At 49.3% G+C, this 19,696-nt stretch overlaps 2 protein-coding genes across 2 annotated transcripts; one reads left to right on the top strand and one right to left on the bottom strand.

Annotated features, from left to right (window-relative positions):
• Positions 1-30: 30 nt before the first annotated feature.
• Positions 31-5,850, top strand: SNRPD3 (small nuclear ribonucleoprotein D3 polypeptide). The gene is made up of 4 exons (XM_081175231.1): positions 31-185; positions 1,993-2,142; positions 4,362-4,554; positions 5,686-5,850. The coding sequence occupies exons 2-4, from the start codon at positions 2,017-2,019 to the stop codon at positions 5,745-5,747; spliced, it is 381 nt and encodes a 126-aa protein (XP_081031357.1). The 5' UTR covers positions 31-185; positions 1,993-2,016; the 3' UTR covers positions 5,748-5,850.
• Positions 5,851-7,514: 1,664 nt separating this feature from the next.
• LRRC75B (leucine rich repeat containing 75B) lies at positions 7,515-18,954 on the bottom strand. The gene is made up of 4 exons (XM_081175070.1): positions 17,635-18,954; positions 14,017-14,145; positions 10,005-10,117; positions 7,515-8,976 (listed from the first exon to the last, which is right to left on the bottom strand). Exons 1-4 carry the CDS (start codon positions 17,950-17,952, stop codon positions 8,448-8,450), a joined length of 1,089 nt encoding a protein of 362 aa, XP_081031196.1. The 5' UTR covers positions 17,953-18,954; the 3' UTR covers positions 7,515-8,447.
• Between the last annotated feature and the right edge of the window lie 742 nt (positions 18,955-19,696).

Here is a 19,696-nt window from a genome sequence, read left to right as displayed (position 1 = left end):
CACGGGCAGGGCAAGCGGAACTGTCGAGCAGGGGTCTCGTTTCCCGGGCGACTCCTCAAGCGTGTAACACAAGAGGCCCAGACGGGCTCGGGGCGACTTCCTTTATCCGAGGCGCGCTGCATGCTGGGACACCGGCGGGCGAGGAAACGGAGGCACGCCGTAGCGGAGAGCGGGAGCGCCTGACGGTGAGTTGCAAAGGGAGGCCGGTTTGGCTCGGCCTAGCTTAGTCCAGCCCGGCCCGCGAAGCGAGGTTCCCTCCTTCCCTCCCTCGCGGTTTCTTCCGGGGGGGGGGGCTCGGTTTGAGCTGCCCTCGCTCGACCCGCGGAGCTCCCAGGCCCCGCTTAGGACTGCTGCATTCCTACTCAGAGTAGACCCTTCTCCCTAATCTCCCGTTGGAATTTAGTCGCTCACGTCTGTTTCCGCGAGTTTAGTACGTGGGACTTAGTTGGATGCAGCCCAGTGGAGGCAGGTCACTGGAGTGCGTTGATTTCAGTGGCCTACTCCTGAGTAGTACCGACTAGAGAGCCACGTTGGTTAGGCACTGGGTAGGGGAACGTATTCCCCATCCCCTAAGGAAGCGGGCTTAACGCAGGGCTGTCAGCCCCCCCCCCGAAATTCCTTCAAGTGGAAGGGGGGGAACTATCCAAAAGCACCCCACTGATTTCACAGTGTTAGTGTATGGTGGGGGGGGGGATATTTTTGCGTGTGCTTAACCGAGACCCTTTGGTGCATTTGGTCGAAGGTACGGGCTCCTGGCTTGGCCAGGCCCACCAAGTACATAGGCCCGATTCATTCTCAGCCTTCCCTAGCCTGGTGTCATACAGCTGTATTGGACTACGACTTCCATCGGCCGCAGAATTAGCTTGGCATACCGGGCTGGGTCTGATGGGAGCTGTAGTCCTAGACACCTCGAGGTTGGGGGAGGATGTAATAACTGCTTTATGATCCCCCTGATCTCTGGAATGCTCCTCCATCTCAGGTGAAGCTAGCACCAACATTTCCCCCCTTTGGATGGCAATTGAAGATGAGTCTTTTTGGCCAGACTCTGGGCAGTGGAGGGACGCGGGTGGCGTTGTGGGTTAAACCACAGAGCTGACTTGCCGATCAGAAGGTCAGCGGTTCGAATCCCCGTGACGGAGTGAGCTCCCGTTGCTCGGTCCCTGCTCCTGCCAACCTATCAGTTCAAAAGCATGTCAAAGTGCAAGTAGATAAATAGGTACCGCTCCGGCGGGAAGGTAAACGGCTTTTCCGTGTGCTGCTCTGGTTCGCCAGAAGCGGCTTAGTCATGCTGGCCACATGACCTGGAAGCTGTACGCCGGCTCCCTCGGCCAATAAAGCGAGATGAGTGCCGTAACCCCGATGTCAGTCACGACTGGACCTAAAGGTCAGGGGTACCTTTACCTTTACCTGCACAGTGGGTGAGCTGAGTTCCAGTGGCTCTGTTCTGAACACCAGCTGTTTGTCAATGTTATTGGTGTCTGTGTTAAAGTTTAGTTATCTTTAATGTTTTATATGCAGCTATATTATTAGTATTTAACCTGCCTTCGCATTGTATGGAGGACAGGATTGTAAACTGAATAAACAGCAGCAATAATAATAATAATAATAATAATAATAATAATAATAATAATAATAATATTTGGTGCTTACATGAAGCATGCCTTGCTCTTCTAAGGAGCACAATATAGCCTGACAGGCAGATTTGCACCTCATTCCCCCTGCCAAACTTCCCATTATACCTCTGGTTTTGGAAAAAAATTACCACCTAGTTCCCTGCAGTGGGTTTGTTTTCTGCTTCAATCACACTGGATTTGACTCTATTCTGATGATCCTCAATGTTGCTTGATGAGTTTTGTGATGCTTCCTCAGATGCTCTATAGATGTCATTACCCTTGTACCTTACTTCCTGGGAGTCCAAGACACTCTTAAGAAGGGGCAGCCATGGAACAAAAGCTGTTAACACGATGTTGCATTTCCCCCTTCCTCTCTCAGGTTTGAACACACCCAGCTTCAGTCATGTCTATCGGAGTGCCAATTAAAGTCCTGCATGAAGCAGAGGGTCATATTGTGACCTGTGAGACGAATACAGGAGAAGTATACCGTGGAAAGCTCATTGAGGCTGAGGACAACATGAATTGTCAGGTAGGTGGGCTTTGAAAAGTGGTGATGGGTGGCTAGGAGGATGTGGCCAGAACAAAATGTCCCGCTTTGGGTCTTCATCTGTTGTGGGAGGTCTTAGCTTTGTCTTTAAAAAATCAAGAAAACCGTACAGTGGTGCCCCGCAAGACGAATGCCTCGCAAGATGGAAAACTCGCTAGACGAAAGAATTTTCCGTTTTGGAGGTGCTTCGCAAAAATTTCCTATGGGCTTGCTTCGCAAGACAACAATGTCTTGCGAGTTCCTGCTGGGTTTTTTTCCTTTCCCCCCTTTTTCTAAGCCGCTAAGCCGCTTATCAGCTGATCCGATCAGCAGATAAGCTGCTAAAAGCCGCTAATCCGTCAATGGGCTTGCTTCGCAAGACGAAAAAACCGCTAGACGAAGAGAATCACAGAACGGATTCTTTTCGTCTTGCGAGGCACCACTGTAATTGGGGCTTCCCTGATAAGAGAGAGAATGCAAAGACATGAGTTGGCCACCAAAGTAATTGAGTGATTGGTCATTCCCCCTTCACCCTAAGTTCCCAGAGCAGGTTGTGACAATTAAAAATACATCATAAAAAAGAAATTCTAAAAACCTACAATTACAAAAATATACGATCACAAAAAATAGAGTTCGTCCTGAAAATATATACCTCAGGTGTTGAAGGCAAGGGTCAAGAGATGTGTCTTCAACATTCACAGAAAACTGTATAATGAAGTTGCCAAGTGCACCTCTACAAGGAAGGAGTGTCACAGATTAAGGGCTAAGTTCATTTTCGTGAATTAGTCCCGTCTTCTTTCAAAGCCACCCAAGTTGGTGGTGATTGCTGCCTCCTGTGGTAGCAAGTGCCACAATTTAACTCTGCGCCGCATGGATCAGTCCTTCCTTTTTTCAGTCCCGAATCTCCCAACATTTGGCTTCATTGGATGCCCCCACATTCTTGTGCTTTGAGAGGGAGAAACTTTCCTCTGCCCACTTTCTCCATGGCATGCTAAATTTTATAAACTCCTATAAAGTTTTTTTTTATCGAAAAACCTTCATTCAACTTGTTTTTATTATTGCTTGTTAGCCGCCCTGAGCCCGGCCTTGGCTGGGGAGGGTGGGGTATAAATAAAAATTATTATTATTATTACCCTGCCCACCCGTCCCAGCTATTCTTATTTAAATTTCCTACCTTGTGTAAGTGGGACTAGAGGACCCTTGGGGTACCCTCCACAATTATGTGATTCTATGGCTGCCAAGATCATACCCTCTGCCACCTACCCCTGGGCTTATCTCTCCCTGGAGCCTCCCAATGTTCTGAACTACAGTTTCATTGACCATGCTGGCTGAGACTGATGGGAGTCATAGTTTATCAACATCTGGTGGGTACCACATTGGTTACCTCTTTCAAGGTCTCATGGGCTTCAGTCGCCCTCAACACCAGTTGAGTTGATGCAGAAGAGGTTTTAGGAGTGGGCGAGGACTCTTATCTGCTGAGGTGGGCACAAGGGCTCTTAAGAGTAAAATGAAAGCCCTGAGCCTAGGTTGCTACTCCAGAAAAAAGTCCCTAAACAAAGCAGAGCTCTCCTGGTATATCCTCTGGCAGTCTTCACCAACCTGGTGCCCTCCAGCAGTTTTGGACCAAAGCTGCCTTCAGCCCCAGCGGGCACCACCATATGATTCTGGCGCTGATGGGACTTGCAGTACAAAACAGCTGAAGGGCATTGGATTGTCAATGGCTGCTCTCCAGTATGATACTTTGGAACATCTGCTTCATTTACTCCACAGGCTGTTAAACATTGAGGATTCCTTAATGCTTAAAAAAAAAAAATTGCTGTGACTTCTTTGTCCTGTGCCATCACATTTGTATTTTAAAAAAACATTTCCGTAATTGCCCTAGGAATTTTGATTAGCTATTAAAGGGTGGGGATAAAATTTAAGAAATAAGGCATGGAGAACTGAGATCAACATACAGATGCTGGCAACTTTGCTGCTTCGTCTGTTCCTGCACCTATCCTGCTGTTCTCAAGCTAATCTGAAAACAAGGGCTGTTCCTTGCTGCTTTAAAGACACATCCAGAGAAATGAGAAAGCAAAATGCTTTTCACTTGTCTTAACTCGCCAATATGACATACTTGGCCAGAGAGCCTTTCCATTTTAGGAACCAGCTGGCCGTTTTTGCCGTTGAGCTTCTTTTCTCAAAGGCTCTGTCCTGTTCAGCCACTCATTCTCTCTTTCCAGATGTCCAACATCACAGTGACCTACAGAGATGGGCGCGTGGCGCAACTAGAGCAGGTGTACATTCGGGGGAGCAAAATCAGATTCCTCATCTTGCCCGATATGCTGAAAAATGCACCAATGCTGAAAAGTATGAAGAACAAAAACCAGGGCTCTGGGGCCGGAAGGGGCAAAGCTGCTATCCTGAAAGCCCAGGGTAAGTAGTGGGGCAGGCTGCGTGCTGCATGGGAAGCCAACTTACGTTGTGTCAGATCATTGGGGTCCTGCTTGCTCAGTATTGCCTACACTGACTGGCAGCAGTGGGTCACCAGGCCAGAATTTCTCTTGCCCATACTGAGAGAGGCTTCCAAGGATTGAATCTGGGTCCTTCTGTTCTCCATTGCTGACTAGGGCTGGGTTTTCAACATCATGGTATATCACCAGCTAAACATTGTGTTATACCGAAACAGTCAAACCTTGGTTCCGGAACGGCTTAGTTGCTGAACAAATTGGCTCCTGAACGCCTCAAACCCAGAAGTGTTCTGGTTTGCAAACGTTTTTTGGAAGCCGAACTTCCGATGCGGCTTCCGCTTGACCGCAGGAAGCTCCTGCAGCCAATCGGAAGTCGCGTCTTGGTTTTTGAACGGTTTCGGGAGTCGAACGGACTCCTGGAATAGATTTAAGTTCAAGAACCAAGGTACCACTGTATATCACAATGTCTGAAATAAGGATGGAGCTATGCAGAGGCATAAGCTAGCTTTGCGGTTTCCCCCGCTTTATGATTTTTGCATAACATGCACATCCATCATGATTCACAATATATTGCCAGGTCAAAAATTGTGAAGCCGCTATCTTGCTATGGACTTCAGTCAGTTTTGGACAATATACCACCAGCCCTAATGCTGACTTATGGCCCTTCTTAGAATGGAAGGCCTGGCTCTTGGCAGCAGATGCTGCAGGCTGAGCTGACCCCTTTGGAAGGTTCCAAGTTGATTCAGGATAGTCAAAAGGTAGTACTTCCTACAATGCACAAGCAGCTATGAAATGTGCTGCCACGGACATGGCCCGTGGCTTAGATGCCTTTTAAAAGTGGGGTGGGTTTGTCAGTGGCTGCTGGTCCTGATGGCTGAAGCAAAACTGCATCTAAATCCTGTTTGCTTCGGAGAAGCAGCAGAGGTGTGTTTATGTGATGGCCATGTTTTTCTCCTCGAGGTCATCTCAGAAGCAGCAGTTTGCAGTCAATGGGCCTTTGGTCTGACTCAGCAGGGAACCCTTCTTGAATGTTCTTACAGGGTTTGCGCTTCCCCTGTTCAGTTTATGGCATTGTTTGCTGTTGTTTCCCCTGCAGTGGCTGCCAGAGGAAGAGGGCGTGGCATGGGCCGTGGCAACATTTTCCAGAAGCGGCGGTAACTTCGGACACAGCCTTTTCTCAATGAATTGAAAACTGTAGTTGTAAAATGTGGTGGTGATGGGCTTTTGTGTTATTCAATAAATGTGTTTCTTACAAAATGGAGGGACAGCTTCCGTTGTGTGGCATGAACTTCGTTGTGGGGGGTACTGCTTTGATGTTGCCACACAAGGTGAATAAGCCTGGCCCAGGAGATGGGGGCAAGCAGACAGACAGAAAGGCTCCCATCATGCTGTACCTGTTGCTTCTGCACCAGTTCCAGACTGATTTTCAGCAGCCAATGCTACTGGTCAGTTGAGGCGGCTTCTTTTTTAACCTTTGCCTGTGAGTCAGCTATGAGCCTGTTGATTTTCAGTTCAGATTTTTCACCCACCATTTATAACAGCAACTTGGGAGATGGTGGTGTTTTCTCCCAGGGCTCAGCAGATGGGTTGTTCCAAGAACTGGATGGTAGATGGTCTTAGAAAGTGTTCTTCTTCCTCATAACGTTTTCAGCACTGGGGGGGGGGGGGGGGTTAGACATTGCTTTAAAACCAAGACCAACAACATAGTAAGAAATAAAACATTGTAAGGTGAAACCACACTTTACCTTGATTATTTATTTAGGTTTGAAGCGGTGTCCTTTGCAAAAAGTTTGCACATTCAGCGAGTACTGTTTGCATGAGCTTGCATCTGCAGACTGAATTCAGGCTGTTCATTTTCCCAGAACATTGTTCTGGGTGGGGTCTTTGGAGGGGATTTTTTCAGGCACAGAGGAGAGGTAGATGAGCAACAGCTTTGCCAGGGCAGATGAGGCCAGTGTGCTGCATATTTGATATTAGAGGTATCTCCTTTTAACCTGTAATGTGACCCCTGAGCATATTCATTGGCAGCCTTCTGAATCATCCCAGTGGCCCAGCGAGGGAGGCAGCAGCTCTGGAAGTTCAAAGGCAAAGACCATTCCCAGCTAGGCTACCCGAGATCCTTTCCAAGGGAAATCACAGGCAACACATGCCTTCTACTAGTGCAATGCCACTTGCTAGAGGTCGGATCTTGGCTCCTGATAAAACCCAAAGATTTTTAGAGCAAATATTCTCCGCGAACTGCCTGGAAGCTTTGCAGCATCATTATGTGGCTGGGGAATGCGCCAGTCATAATTCTGCCTTCACACACAGCCTGGAGAGGGAGGGAAACCAGAGGACGAAAAATCTGCTGCTTCGGGAGAGAGAAACGTTGCAGCCCAACATTGCATGGGTTTGTTCAGAGCAGAAAGTGGAATCCAGTCCCACCTCCCAGCCTGCCCAAAAATTGCCTGACCCAGTTCCTTGGAGGACTTTTAAGGCACCTCCCAGCCATGAAACAGTGCCATCACTACAGTAACATTCAGGGTGGGGGGTTCCTATTACTAATGTGGAAAGACACAAGGTGGGAGAGGGCATCTCCCAGTAAAAATTCGCTTCAGGGCAACTGTTGCTGCTTCAAGTGGGTTAGCCTGCAGGTGTTTTATGTGCTGCAGATGTTGGGAGGACATCATTTTAAATCTCTGGATTTTTAGCAAAATTACAAGTAGCTCAGAAAGCAAAATACCTAGTAGGGACAAACGTGGGGTTTGCTACTTAAATTGTAGCAGATGGAGTTCGGTTTCAGTGTAGCAAGCTTTTTAACTTTTCTGGGATGTCTCCCTCTGCTTTTTCTTTCTTTCGCCCTCCCTGCATCCTACGGTTTGTGCGTGAGCCCTTTCATTTGTCTGCATGCAACCTCCCTCCTTCCCACTGCGATGCTTTTGCCTCTTATTCCAAGAAGACCATTTATTATCATTCGCCACATACAGCAATGGTCAACACTGAAAAATGCACAGGGGAGGTTTTCCAACTCTCCCTTCAGTTTCCCTGCTGGCATTGGAAGCGGGGCCTTGTCAACACTGCTTCAAAAATTGTCAGGTGATCCTTTACAAGCAGCAAGCGGTGCAGAACTTTTGCATGTTGTTTTTGTTTTTAAAAAAATACATGCACATTTGTATCTCCATCTCAAACAGCCCATGGAGCAGAGATGCTCCCATCAGACTCCTCCCCCTGCTCCAGTTTGGTCCATAACTGAATCTGAAAAGGGATATCATTCTCTGCCTTTGCTGCAGCTCCCAGTCCCCTACCTCACATATTCTTAGCCTTGAAATATCCTGACGTTGCAACACAGTCACATGTCCTTGGCTTGCACACACTGTAGAACGTTGCATTCCATTGCCCTTTTGTCTGGAGACTGGAACAAAAAAAAACCCAAAACAAAATACCAGGCTTGCAGCAGCTGCCACCGCCTCTCCTTTCTAAGGTCTGCAAGCCATGGCCGCTCAGCCTTTAGATGCAGCCTCCATCCCACCACCACTTGGGGGTACAGGCCCCCACCTGCAAGCTGAGGGAGGGGGCAGGAGCTGCTGCTTTCTCCCAACAACTTGTGGTGCTGCTCGTTTTAAGTTCTCTACCTTGCCCGCTGCCTCCTGATGGCTCGCTCTTCCTAGGTCTGCATTCATGGCCACGGTAAGTGACTAGTCCCTGTTGGGTGGGGGCGTGTCTGTGTAATGCAAACAGTGGTTAGGAGGAAGCTGCTCTGGGGAGCAGACGGCAGCAACGGGCCCTGGCTGGAAATCTTCCAAGCTGGGCAGGACCTCTTGCGGTCGGGACTCTCGCTGCCAGGGCTTCAATCTTGCAGAGAAGGCCTCGCACGCCCAATCACCTTTCGCAGGACTGCGGAGGGAAGTCGTGGGACTTGCTTCCAGCTGCTGCACCTTCCTCTTCCTCCGTCTGGCTGGCCTCTGCTCCACTGGAGAGTTCGGCCTCACAGTCAAGGACCTCGTAAATGGTGGGCAGCGTGGTGTGCTGGCCCAGGCGCTTCCGCAAGCCCACGAGCAGCGGCTGGGGCATGGACGAGATATCCACGTTGTTGCCAAGGTCGATCCACGCCAAGGAGGGGAACTTGCTCGCCTCCTTCATGGCGTCGGTGAGGTCCTTCACAGTGGCGCGGGTCAGGCGGTTCCCATTGAGGGAGAGGTGAGTGAGGTTGGGCAGTGGCCACAGGAAAGGCAGCAAGAGGTGCGTCATCTCGTCCGTCAGGTCGGTGAAGCTCAGGTCCACAGTGCTCAAGTCCTCACCTTTGTTCTGCAGGTAGTAAGCCAGGCGGTGGATGTTTCTCATGGAAAGGGGGATCCCTGATAGATCCATCGTGTCCGGGCTCAGCTTCTTTTGCAAGCTGTTTTTCAGACTAAGAGAGAGAGAGAGAAAGAAAAAGTTTTTAGAAGGAGGCGAGCTTCAAAACAGAGTCTAAAGCAGCGGTTCTCAACCTGTGGGTCCCCAAATGTTGTTGGACTACAACTCCCATCATCCCTGAGCTCTGGCCTTGCTAGCTAGACATGATGGGAATTGTAGTTCAACAACATCTGGGGACCCACAGGTTGAGAAACGCTGGTCTAAAGACCATCACCTCCTGGCAAATAGAAGGGGAAGAAATGGAAGCAGTGAGAGATTTTACTTTCTTGGGCTCCATGATCACTGCAGATGGTGACAGCAGTCACGAAATTAAAAGACACCTGCTTCTTGGGAGAAAAGCAATGACAAACCTAGACAGCATCTTAAAAAGCAGAGACATCACCTTGCCAACAAAGGTCCGTATAGTTAAAGCTATGGTTTTCCCAGTAGTGATGTATGGAAGTGAAAGCTGGACCATAAAGAAGGCTGATCGCCGAAGAATTGATGCTTTTGAATTATGATGCTGGAGGAGACTCTTGAGAGTCCCATGGACTGCAAGAAGATCAAACCTCTCCATTCTGAAGGAAATCAGCCCTGAGTGCTCACTGGAAGGACAGATCCTGAAGCTGAGGCTCCAATACTTGGGCCACCTCATGAGAAGAGAAGACTCCCTGGAAAAGACCCTGATGTTGAGAAAGATGGAGGGCACAAGGAGAAGGGGACGACAGAGGACGAGATGGTTGGACAGTGTTCTCAAAGCTACCAGCATGAGTGACCAAACTGCAAGAGGCAGTGGAAGAGAAGCGTGCCTGGCATGCTGTGGTCCACGGGATCACGAAAAGTCGGACATGACTAAACGACAACAACAACAAAGACCTTCAAAACATGGGTTGGTCATGCTGTGTCTGACAGGTCTGGTCCTTAAGGGCACACCCCTTTCATGAGCAAACTTAGGGGATATTTAATCTCCAGGAAGAGATTCCTTGCCTGAAATCTGCACCCAGACTCCCCACCCCCGACTCCAGCCCAATCCTCATCCCTCACCTGGCCTGGGACCTCCGCCGGGGCAGGCCTTGCCGGTGCCACTTGGAATGAGGAGTCAAGTGGTAAATCAGCTGCCGGCAGATCCGGTCTGAGGACTTCCAGGGGTCGTATTCCTGAAAGCAGAAGACCTGAAGTCATTGGCAGGGACTCAGGCACTGGTCTCCTCCGTTTGTGCAGTGCCCACCCCCCCTCCTGTACCACAGCTCTAGAGTTTCCTGCAGATCAATGCAGATCCATTTCCCCCAAAACATCCTGTCCTGGTGCTCAGGCGTCAGCAGAGCCAGCTCAAAGGGGAAGAATAAGACCGCTGTGAAATAATAAACAGCAAAAGCAGCCGTGTTGTTGTTCTGCAAACCAGACCTCCAAAAGCCGCAGCTGGGCACTTTCTTTCCAAATGTCACAGAACTGTGGCAAGCTTCGCATCCCTTCGCTCGATCCTTATTAAGACTGGTTTTTGGAGTCTTTTCCTGGGCCTACATGGCTTCCTCGGCTTTTCATGTCCCTGGAAGAATACCGAATCCAGCCATCCAGGGTAGACTCTGCAACTGCAACTCACCATGTGAGGGCTGCTCTGAAGAGAGGAGAGCTGGAACCCAGAGGAATTTTATGGATGCTGGTTTACCTCATCTTAGCAGAGATGCTGAACTATCAGCCAGGCCAGAGAGGCTCACCTGGTGCCATCCTTACATGTATTTAGGCGCCAAGCAAAAACATCCCTTTTTACCCAGGCCTTCGGCCAATGAACAATCTATGGCCTTATAAAATTGTGGGAAACTGCTGTTATGGTTTTTCTTCCCGTGGTTGTTTTATTTTGTTATTATTATTATTATTACGCCATGTAAATTATGTTTTAAATGTTGTACACCATGCTGGGATGTTCAGATAAAGGATGTAATAATAATACAGTGGTACATTGGGTTAAGAACTTAATTTGTTCTGAAGGTCCATTCTTAATCTGAAACTGTTCTTAACCCGAGGTACCACTTTAGCTAATGAGGCCTCCTGCTGCCGCCGCACAATTTCTGTTCTCATCCTGAAGCAAAGTTCTTAACCCGAGGTACTATTTCTGGGTTAGTGGCGTCTGTAACCTGAAGCGTCTGTAGCCCGAGGTACCACTGTAATAATAATAATAATAATAATAATAATAATAATAATAATAATAATAATATCGTGCCCATCTAGCTGGGTTGCTCCAACCACTCTGGACAGCTTCCAACACACATAAAAACATAATGAAACACCAAACATTAAAAACCTCCCAATCAATCAATCAATCAATCAATCAATAAATAAAGGCACAAATCTGTGGACTATATGGAACTGGCGGAAATGACTGGCAGAATCCGAGACCAGGGAGAAGAGTCGGTGGAAGAAGATTGGAAGAAATTTAAAGACTATTTACGGAAATATTGCAAAATTAATGAATGTTAGAATGATGTCTGAATGAAGTTAAGTGGTTTTAGCAGCAATGTTACTAAGGTGTATGTAAAAATGGATTGTTAATAGATGAAAATTCAAAGTTATAATTTATTAAGTTAAAGGATTAAGATAAAAACAAAGAGGGAAAGGAATTGCTGAATTAATTAACAGAACTGGAATACAAAAAAGGGAGGTGTGAGGAGGTCAGGGAAGTAAGGAAATGAAATGTAAGGTACGGAAAGACTGATGTGTTTTTTCTTTTTAAATGTTTATTATCTTTTTTCTGTATTTTGTATTTTTATTTTTTTATTTTCTCTTTTTCTCTTTTTATTTATGTAATTTTTTCTTTGAAACTTTAATAAATATCTATATATATAAAAACAAATCTGCAAAGGCCCTCAAGTGATGTTGAGGCAGAATAATCTCTGAGACTGGCTGGCCTTTTCCTCTCCTGTTCCCCCACCCCCATGACAACAGCTTCTCCCTGCACAAGCCTAGCTCAGCTACATCAGATGTGGCCCTGTTTGCTCTGAAAAGGCAAGGGAGTGGCTGCCTGCAACTTCAGAGTGCTTACTCTCTTTTTGTTTTTTGCAGGGGTGTGTTTGTGCGTGATGTTCTTTCTTCTGCATTTTTGGGGTTGTTCAGCGCCAAGGTACTGGATACGGAGCCTCCCCCGAGGGAGCCCCTTCCCCAATTCCAAAACCTCACCACCACCCTGCAGTGCTTGACTCAACACATTACATCCTGAGCTGATGCAAATGCCCAGAGGAGACTCTCTGCCATGATAGCTTTTTTTTTTTAAAGCTTCCAAGTTCAGGAGCAGTCTACCTCTGAGTAAGTAAAGGTAAAGGGACCCCTGACCATTAGGTCCAGTCGTGGCCGACTCTGGGGTTGCGGCGCTCATCTCGCTTTATTGGCCGAGGGAGCCGGCCTACAGCTTCTGGGTCATGTGGCCAGCATGACTAAGCCGCTTCTGGCGAACCAGAGCAGCGCACGGAAACGCCGTTTACCTTCCCGCCAGAGTGGTACCTATTTATCTACTTGCACTTTGACGTGCTTTCGAACTGCTAGGTTGGCAGGAGCAGGGACCGAGCAACGGGAGCTCACCCCGTCGCGGGGATTCGAACTGCTGACCTTCTGATCGGCAAGTCCTAGGCTCTGTGGTTTAACCCACAGCGCCACCCATGTCCCTACAACCTCTGAGTACCAACTGCAATAAGAACAGATCAGGAGGGGAGGGGCTACCAACATCTCCAAAGATACCTGGACAGCCACATAATGATGGGCGGAGGTGGCTTGAGCCAAAGAGCCATGGTATAGCATGTGCCTGCAAATACAGAGGCATCACGCCGCTTGTGAGTGAGGGAGCTCCTTGTGAGTAAGCAACCCAGAAACACCTTTATCACCAGCAGCTGTGGCCTATATAAAGCCTCCCTCTTCTTCCTCCCAGTTGCTGGAAACAACACGGGCCTCTGGCTCCTCGCTTCTTCCTTGCCTGAGCTTCTATGATATCAACCTCGGATGGCAGCCTGTCCTTGTTTGATTCCCTGCATTTGACCTTGGCTGGTTTAGACTGCGCTGCCCCGGAAACCCTGCCGGCATCTGTGAGTGCTTTGGGGAGAGGCTTGTAGGATGGATGGCGGCTAACAGATTGAGGTTGAATCCTGACAAGACAGAAGTACTGTTTTTGGTGGACAGGGGGCGGGCAGGTGTGAGGGATTCCCTGGTCCTGAATGGGGTAACTGTGCCCCTGAAGGACCAGGTGCGCAGCCTGGGAGTCATTTTGGACTCACAGCTGTCCATGGAGGTGTAGGTTAATTCTGTGTCCAGGGCAGCTGTCTACCAGCTCCACCTGGTACGCAGACTAAGACCCTACCTGCCCGCGGACTGTCTCGCCAGAGTGGTGCATGCTCTAGTTATTTCCTGCTTGGACTACTGCAATGCACTCTACGTGGGGCTACCTTTGAAGGTGACCCGGAAACTGCAATTAATCCAGAATGCGGCAGCTAGACTGGTGACTGGGAGTGGTCGCCGGGACCACATAACACCAGTTCGGAGAGATCTGCATTGGCTCCCAGTACGTTTCCAAGCACAATTCAAAGTGTTGGTGCTGACCTTTAAAGCCCTAAACGGCCTTGGCCCAGTATACTTAAGGAGTGTCTCCACCCCCATTGTTCAGCCCGGACACTGGGGTCCAGCTCCGAGGGCCTTCTGGCAGTTCCCTCATTGTGAGAAGTGAGGTTGCAGGGAACCAGACAGAGGGCCTTCTCGGTAGTGGCGCCCGCCCTGTGGAACGCCCTCCCTTCAGATGTGAAGGAAATAAGCAGCTATCCTATTTTTAAAAGACATCTGAAGGCAGCCCTGTTCAGGGAAGTTTTTAATATTTAACGCTGTACTGTTTTTAACACTTGATTGGGAGCCACCCAGAGTGGCTGGGGAAACTCAGCCAGATGGGCGGGGTATAAATAAATTATTATTATTATTATTATTTATTATTATTATTGTATTTCCTGAGAGAGGGACCCTAGGAGAAGAAACCTCCAGGCACCTACTGCCCAAATACCAAAACATGCACACCCCATAATGGGCTCACCTTTTGGGGGCACTGAAGGTCTCGGGCAAGGCTCATCAGGAGATCGTGGGAGATGGGATCCACAAGGTTGAGGAAGGCTGCGTTCTTGTAGAGAACTTCACTGAGGAATGTCCCTTCTAAACCAAGGTCCTGCAGGGAAAACCCAGAAGATGGAATTGAGGGATCAGAATCTGGGCAAGGTTGTGGAGGGGGGGTGAGATGCTGCAGCAGGGAGGCTTCTATAGAGGAGGGGAGCAGAATCACAGCCTCCTGGGCTAAATACTCTGCTCCTTTCTGGCAAAATCAGTCCCTGACGGAGCACTTGAAGGATAGCTGGCGACTTCCCTTAAAAATAAACATGGGGACCCAAGACCAACAACTGAGACAGACAACCATCCATTAAAGAGGAATTTGGTTCTGTTTCAGTATGAGGTGGGAATCAATTGGATGCTGAAAGGCTGGATGAAGCTCAAGCGCCGCAATGGGAAAGGAGCCTTAAGCCACCAAGTCAGGTTAAAACTGGGAGAAGGATGCCCTCCATCTTTATAATAATAATTTATTATTTGTACCCTGCCCATCTGGCTGGGTTTCCCCAGCCACTCTGGGCGGCTTCCACAAAGACCAAAAATACACTAAAATGTCACACATTAAAAACTTCCCTGCCTTAAGATGTCTTCTGAATGTCAGGTAGTTGTTTATCTCTTTGACATCTGATGGGAGGGCGTTCCACAGGGCAATCGCCACTACCGAGAAGGCCCTCTGCCTGGTTCCCTGTAGCTTTGCTTCTCGCAGTGAGGGAACTACCAGAAGGCCCTTGGAGCTGGACCTCAGTGTCCGGGCAGAACGATGGGGGTGGAGACGCTCCTTCAGGCATACTGGGTTGAGGCCGTTTAGGGCTTTAAAGGTCAACACCAACACTTTGAATTGTGCTCGGAAACGTACTGGGAGCCAATGTAGATCTTTGTTATGTGGTCTCGGTGGCCGCCCCCAGTCACCAGTCTAGCTGCCACATTCTGGATTAGTTGTAGTTTCCAGGTCACCTTCAAAGGTAGCCCCACGTAGAGCGCATTGCAGTAGTCCAAGCAAGAGATAACCAGAGCATGCACCACTCTGGCCAGACAGTCTGCAGGCTCTTTTTGCTCTACCACATTTGGTAGAACAACTCCCATGAACCCAACCTCAGGGCGTTTGCACCCCCACATTTTAGCCAGGATTGCTCACCCAAAGGTGGATGCGCAACCTGGCTGGAGCTACATCTCAGCCTGTCCTCCCCCCCCAAAAAAAATGCTGGACGGACCTTTAAATTTGGACCCTTATGTCGCCCCCCCTTATGGTTTTGATCTATGGGCTACTTTTAAAATGAGGCTGCATTTTAAATTGCATTTTAACCTGTATTTTAAATTGGTTCCCCCCCCATTATGTTTTTACTGTGATTTTACTGGTGTTAGCCACCCTGAGCCTGGCTCTGGCCAGGGAGGGTGGGGTATAAATAAAATTTATTATTATTATTATTAATCTGCCTGCCCACTACTGATTGGCTGGCAGCCAGACGGGCCCCTAAACCTCCATCCAGAGGAATCCCCCCCCCAAAAAAAGCTTCTCTTTCAAACGGCAGGGAAGTCCACCAAACCTGGAAGGATCCCTCCCTCACATGTAAGAGGGGTGGGGAAAAGAGGGAAAAAATTCAGGCGAAAGATAAAGGATTCCAAATTCTGAAACACAATTGAAGCATTGCCTTGATTTTACCACGAATAGGATAAAATGCTGGCTATTTTACTTTTTTTTATTCCTTTGCAAAGAGTTAAGCTGACATGTATGAAAGACTTACAGCTTTTAAAGGGATGGTGGGTTCTTTCTCTCCCCTTGTCCTGTGTTTATGTTGCACAAGCTACTTGGGTTTACTTTGGAAGAAAGCCATAAATCCATCCGTCATAGGCCAATGATAATTATCATCAGTTATAATTGACTTCTCTGGTCAAAGGAGTGCTGGGTTTGGGGCAAAGGGGTTCCGAGGGTGTCGCTGCAAATTGCGCTGGAGGTATTTTAAATTTCTTCTGTTAAACCTTTCTCTTGTTATTTCCAAGAGGTACAATAAGATGGTCTCACTAGGTTTGCAAAGTGGACTTAACGGTCAGAGGTCCCTTTACCTTTACCTGTAGAGCATTGGAGGTGGAGGAGACAAGGAAGCCCAGCTGAGTTAAGGGTTAAAAGTATATACTTCCTTCCAAGTATATAACCAGAACTGCATTCTTAATCAGCTACAATGATTTGTATATATTTAATGAAGTAATGGTGCTTTCATTTTTTAAAAAATGTATAAATTATTGTTTGCTGGCCAGGGGTTTATTGGGAAGAGGAGGAGGGAATATACCGTATTTTTCGGTGTATAAGACTAGGGCTTTTCCCTAAAAAATAGTGTCAAAAATTCGGGGGCGTCTTATACATGGAGTCTTATAGACGGGAAAATGTGGTAAATTTAATACTGATGAGGCTAATGACGATAGTACAGGCAATTCCCCATTTACGTGTGTTCGAAGTACACACAACCATGCGAGCATGCAACTGAGAAACCAGCAGTGGTACGAAAAGGAGAAAAAAAGGCCCTAAAAAGCACAAAAACGGCATGAAAATAGTGTCTAGCAATCCCATGAACCTTTGCATTGACCTTTGAGGCCTGTGCAGAGTTGGAGTTTTAGCAAGGAGATTTGGAGGGAGCAATTTCGGTGTTGTTTTTTTTAGGGTTTCCAGAGATTTAGAGGGTGTTGCAGACTTTTTTAATGATGTTCCCAATATATGCATTTTCCCTTAAACACGAGGTGCCTCAGAATGTAACCCCCGTGTAAATGGAGAGAGGAGTGTGAAAATGCCAATCATCCTCTTAGGATCTCTTGTTCTCCAACTCACCGTGGGTGTCGGATCTAAAACACTTATTCCCCACAACCTGGTGCTTTCCATCACTTTTGGAGTACAACTCCCTTCAGCCCCCAGCCACAACCACTCTGAGATTGCTGCTTGGTTATTTCCCACTTTTAAAAATTCAGCTTTTATTTCAAAACGTCCTTAGTTTCAGCTGAGAGCGTGCATCTTCCTACAGCGCCAGCCAGCTATGAAAGAATCATAAAGGGGTGGGCGGGGCACGGAGATGACTCGCGGCAGCGACGTTACACCGCCCGGAATCCCCGACGGCGTGGCGCAAACTCCTCGCCTCCCTCCACCGAGGACCCTCGGGCGACCTTGGAGGCCGCGGCAAGGGCAGGAGGCACCTCGGGCAACTCGCGACGATGCTCGCTGGGCAAGGCTTCTGCCCCGCGCCGGGCACCAGCTCGGGGACTCGGACGCGCCGTCGGATCCTGGCCAGGGGACACCCGGCGGGGCGTCGCGTCCCTGCGGGGCTCGCCTGGCCCCAAGCCCGGCACGCCCCCTTGCCAGCCACGCCCTGAGCAGGGAACAAAGCCTTGCACGTCGGTGCGGCCGCCCCTTAGCCGCCCAGCCCCAAGTCCGTCGAGCTCCCCCGGTCCAGCCCGGTGCCCATCGAGCAGCCGTCTGCCGGCAAGTCTCGCGGCTTGAAAAGAGCAAAGGGCGGCCCCGGGAGCTCCGTCGAGGACGCGGCCCCGTCCCGCCCCGTCGGTCCGTGTTTACCTTGCGGAGAAGGCGGAGGGTGCGCGTCGCCTGGTCGCGGCGGCGCTGGCGGAGGGCCGCCTGGATGTCGCGGATCCAGCCCACCCGGCGCACGTAGGGGGGCGCCGGGCTGCTCTTCCGCAGCACCCCCGGCAGCTTCTCGGAGCTCAGCAGCCGCGAGGCCAGCGGGAAGCCCGGGCGGCGCCGTGGCAGCGGGAGCTGGGGCTCCTTCGGGCCCCGGCAGCCCTGCTTCTGCCTCTTCTTCTTGGGCCGGGGCGGCTCCCCTGCAGCCGCCGCCTCTTCCTCCAGGCTGCTCTGCCGCCCCAGCCGCGAGCCCATCGCCGGCCGGGGCTCGGCTCCGCGGGCAGGGCCTGGCTGAGCGGAGTCCCGGCGTGATCGAGGGGTGCCTGTTGGTTTGGGGGGAGGGTCTCTTTACATTCCGGCTGCTGCTGCTGCTGCCGGCGCCGCAGTGCCGGGCGGGCGGCGGCGGCGTCTCTCCAGCCCGGCGCGGTCCCTCTGGAGCTCCGGCGCGCTCCCGCCCCGCCCGCGAGATGCGGCTCTCTTTCGGCGGCACGTGCGTGCGGCGGGGAGGGAGCCGAGTCTAAGTGGCGTCCGGCAAGGCGGGCGAGCGGGGGGAGCCTCTGTTCGGGGCACCCCCTTCCTTCCTTCCTTCCTTCCTTCCCCGCCGGGCTCCAGCCGTTTGCTACCTGCCCGGTCCCCCGCTTGCTCCGTCGAGACTTTGCCTTCCGCTTCTGCCTAGTCTTTTGGAACCCCCTCCTGGGGGGGGGCTTTCCTTCTCCCACCCCCGTTTCTCGGTCTGCTTCTCCAGCGCATATAACGCGCCCTCCCACCCGCCTGAAACCTTGCCAGGCCCCGATCCCAAGGCGATCATCATCGCACCTTCCTTTTCCCATGCCCGATTTGGGAACTTTTCACGTAGCAAAACAACAACAACAACACGGCGTGATGATGGATTTTTTTTTGATCTAACCGGAAGAGTCTGCGACCATAAGGAGGACGAGTACCAGGAAGAATGGACAAAATTTAACGATTACTTAGCTAAATTTGTTAAGTTAAACCAATTGGAAATAGCTTGCAGGCAACAGATTGGTTTAGGAATTTATATGTTTAACATGTACAATCTCGAATTGAAAAGATATAAGGATGTTAATGGACTAAGTTAAGTTTATAAGAATTATGATTTGGAAAGCCATTATAAGGATATGCATGGAAATTCAACCAAGGGGAAGTGAGGAAGTCACTTAACAATGTCAATAAGTGTAATTTTAATAAGGATATGATTTATGTTTGTCTGTGTGTGTGTTTTGCTTGTGTATAATTTTGTGAAACTTAATAAAAAAATTGAAAAACAACAACACTGTGTTAAAGCGGAAGTCAACGCACCGTTTCCCACCTGATCCTGGAGGGCTTCCAGAAGGGGGATTGATGTTGTCAACAGTTGCAAACATACTGCAAACAAGCCTGCTGTTTTTTTCAATATTGGGTCCTCTCGCTTCCCCAGAGTAAAGGGGCGGGGAAATCGGGCTGGCCTCTTGATACCAACACGTGAACTCTGCAAGAGAGGTGTGAGCACTCAGACCCTGATAAATACTTGGGAAGTGACGATATTTTGTACTTCCTTCTTACAGAATTGTAGAGTTGGAAGGGGTCCCAAGGGTCATCTAGACCAACCCCCTTGCAATGCAGGAATCGCAACTAAATATACCCTGGCAGATGGCCATCCCATCTCTGTTTAACAGGACATCCAATGAAGGAGAGAGTCAGTCCACTACATTCTGAGGTGGTCTGTTCCTCTGTTAAACAGATCTTACTGTCAGAAAGTCCTTCCTAACGTTTAGTTGGAATCTCCTTTCGTGTAACTTAAATCCGTCGGTTTCGGTCCTACAGTAGGAAACAAGTTTGCTCCATCTTCCATGTGACAGCCCTTTTGATATTAACATCAGAAGAGCCTTCTGGATCAGGCCAAAGGGGTCTATTTCAGCATCCTGCACTCTCCCCTCCAGTGGTTTCCAAGATCTAGTATTCAGAAGCATTGCTACCTATAGCTCCCTCGTAGTATTGA

Source organism: Podarcis bocagei (assembly GCF_964188305.1).
Source record: "Podarcis bocagei genome assembly, chromosome: 16".
Lineage (NCBI taxonomy): Eukaryota > Metazoa > Chordata > Lepidosauria > Squamata > Lacertidae > Podarcis > Podarcis bocagei.
Note: the sequence above shows the minus strand (reverse complement) of the source record. Positions and strands in the feature narration are given on the sequence as shown.

Bases quoted from the DNA above. Each gene is read 5' to 3' on its own strand.
- SNRPD3 (XM_081175231.1), top strand. From the start codon at position 2,017: ATGTCTATCGGAGTGCCAATTAAAGTCCTGCATGAAGCAGAGGGTCAT. The intron at 2,143-4,361 runs GTAGGTGGGCTT...CTCTCTTTCCAG, and splicing joins AGGACAACATGAATTGTCAG to ATGTCCAACATCACAGTGAC. The intron at 4,555-5,685 runs GTAAGTAGTGGG...TTTCCCCTGCAG, and splicing joins TGCTATCCTGAAAGCCCAGG to TGGCTGCCAGAGGAAGAGGG.
- LRRC75B (XM_081175070.1), bottom strand. From the start codon at position 17,952: ATGGGCTCGCGGCTGGGGCGGCAGAGCAGCCTGGAGGAAGAGGCGGCG. The intron at 10,118-14,016 runs GTGAGCCCATTA...TTCTGCTTTCAG, and splicing joins ACCTTCAGTGCCCCCAAAAG to GAATACGACCCCTGGAAGTC. The intron at 8,977-10,004 runs GTGAGGGATGAG...TCTCTCTCTTAG, and splicing joins CGGCGGAGGTCCCAGGCCAG to TCTGAAAAACAGCTTGCAAA.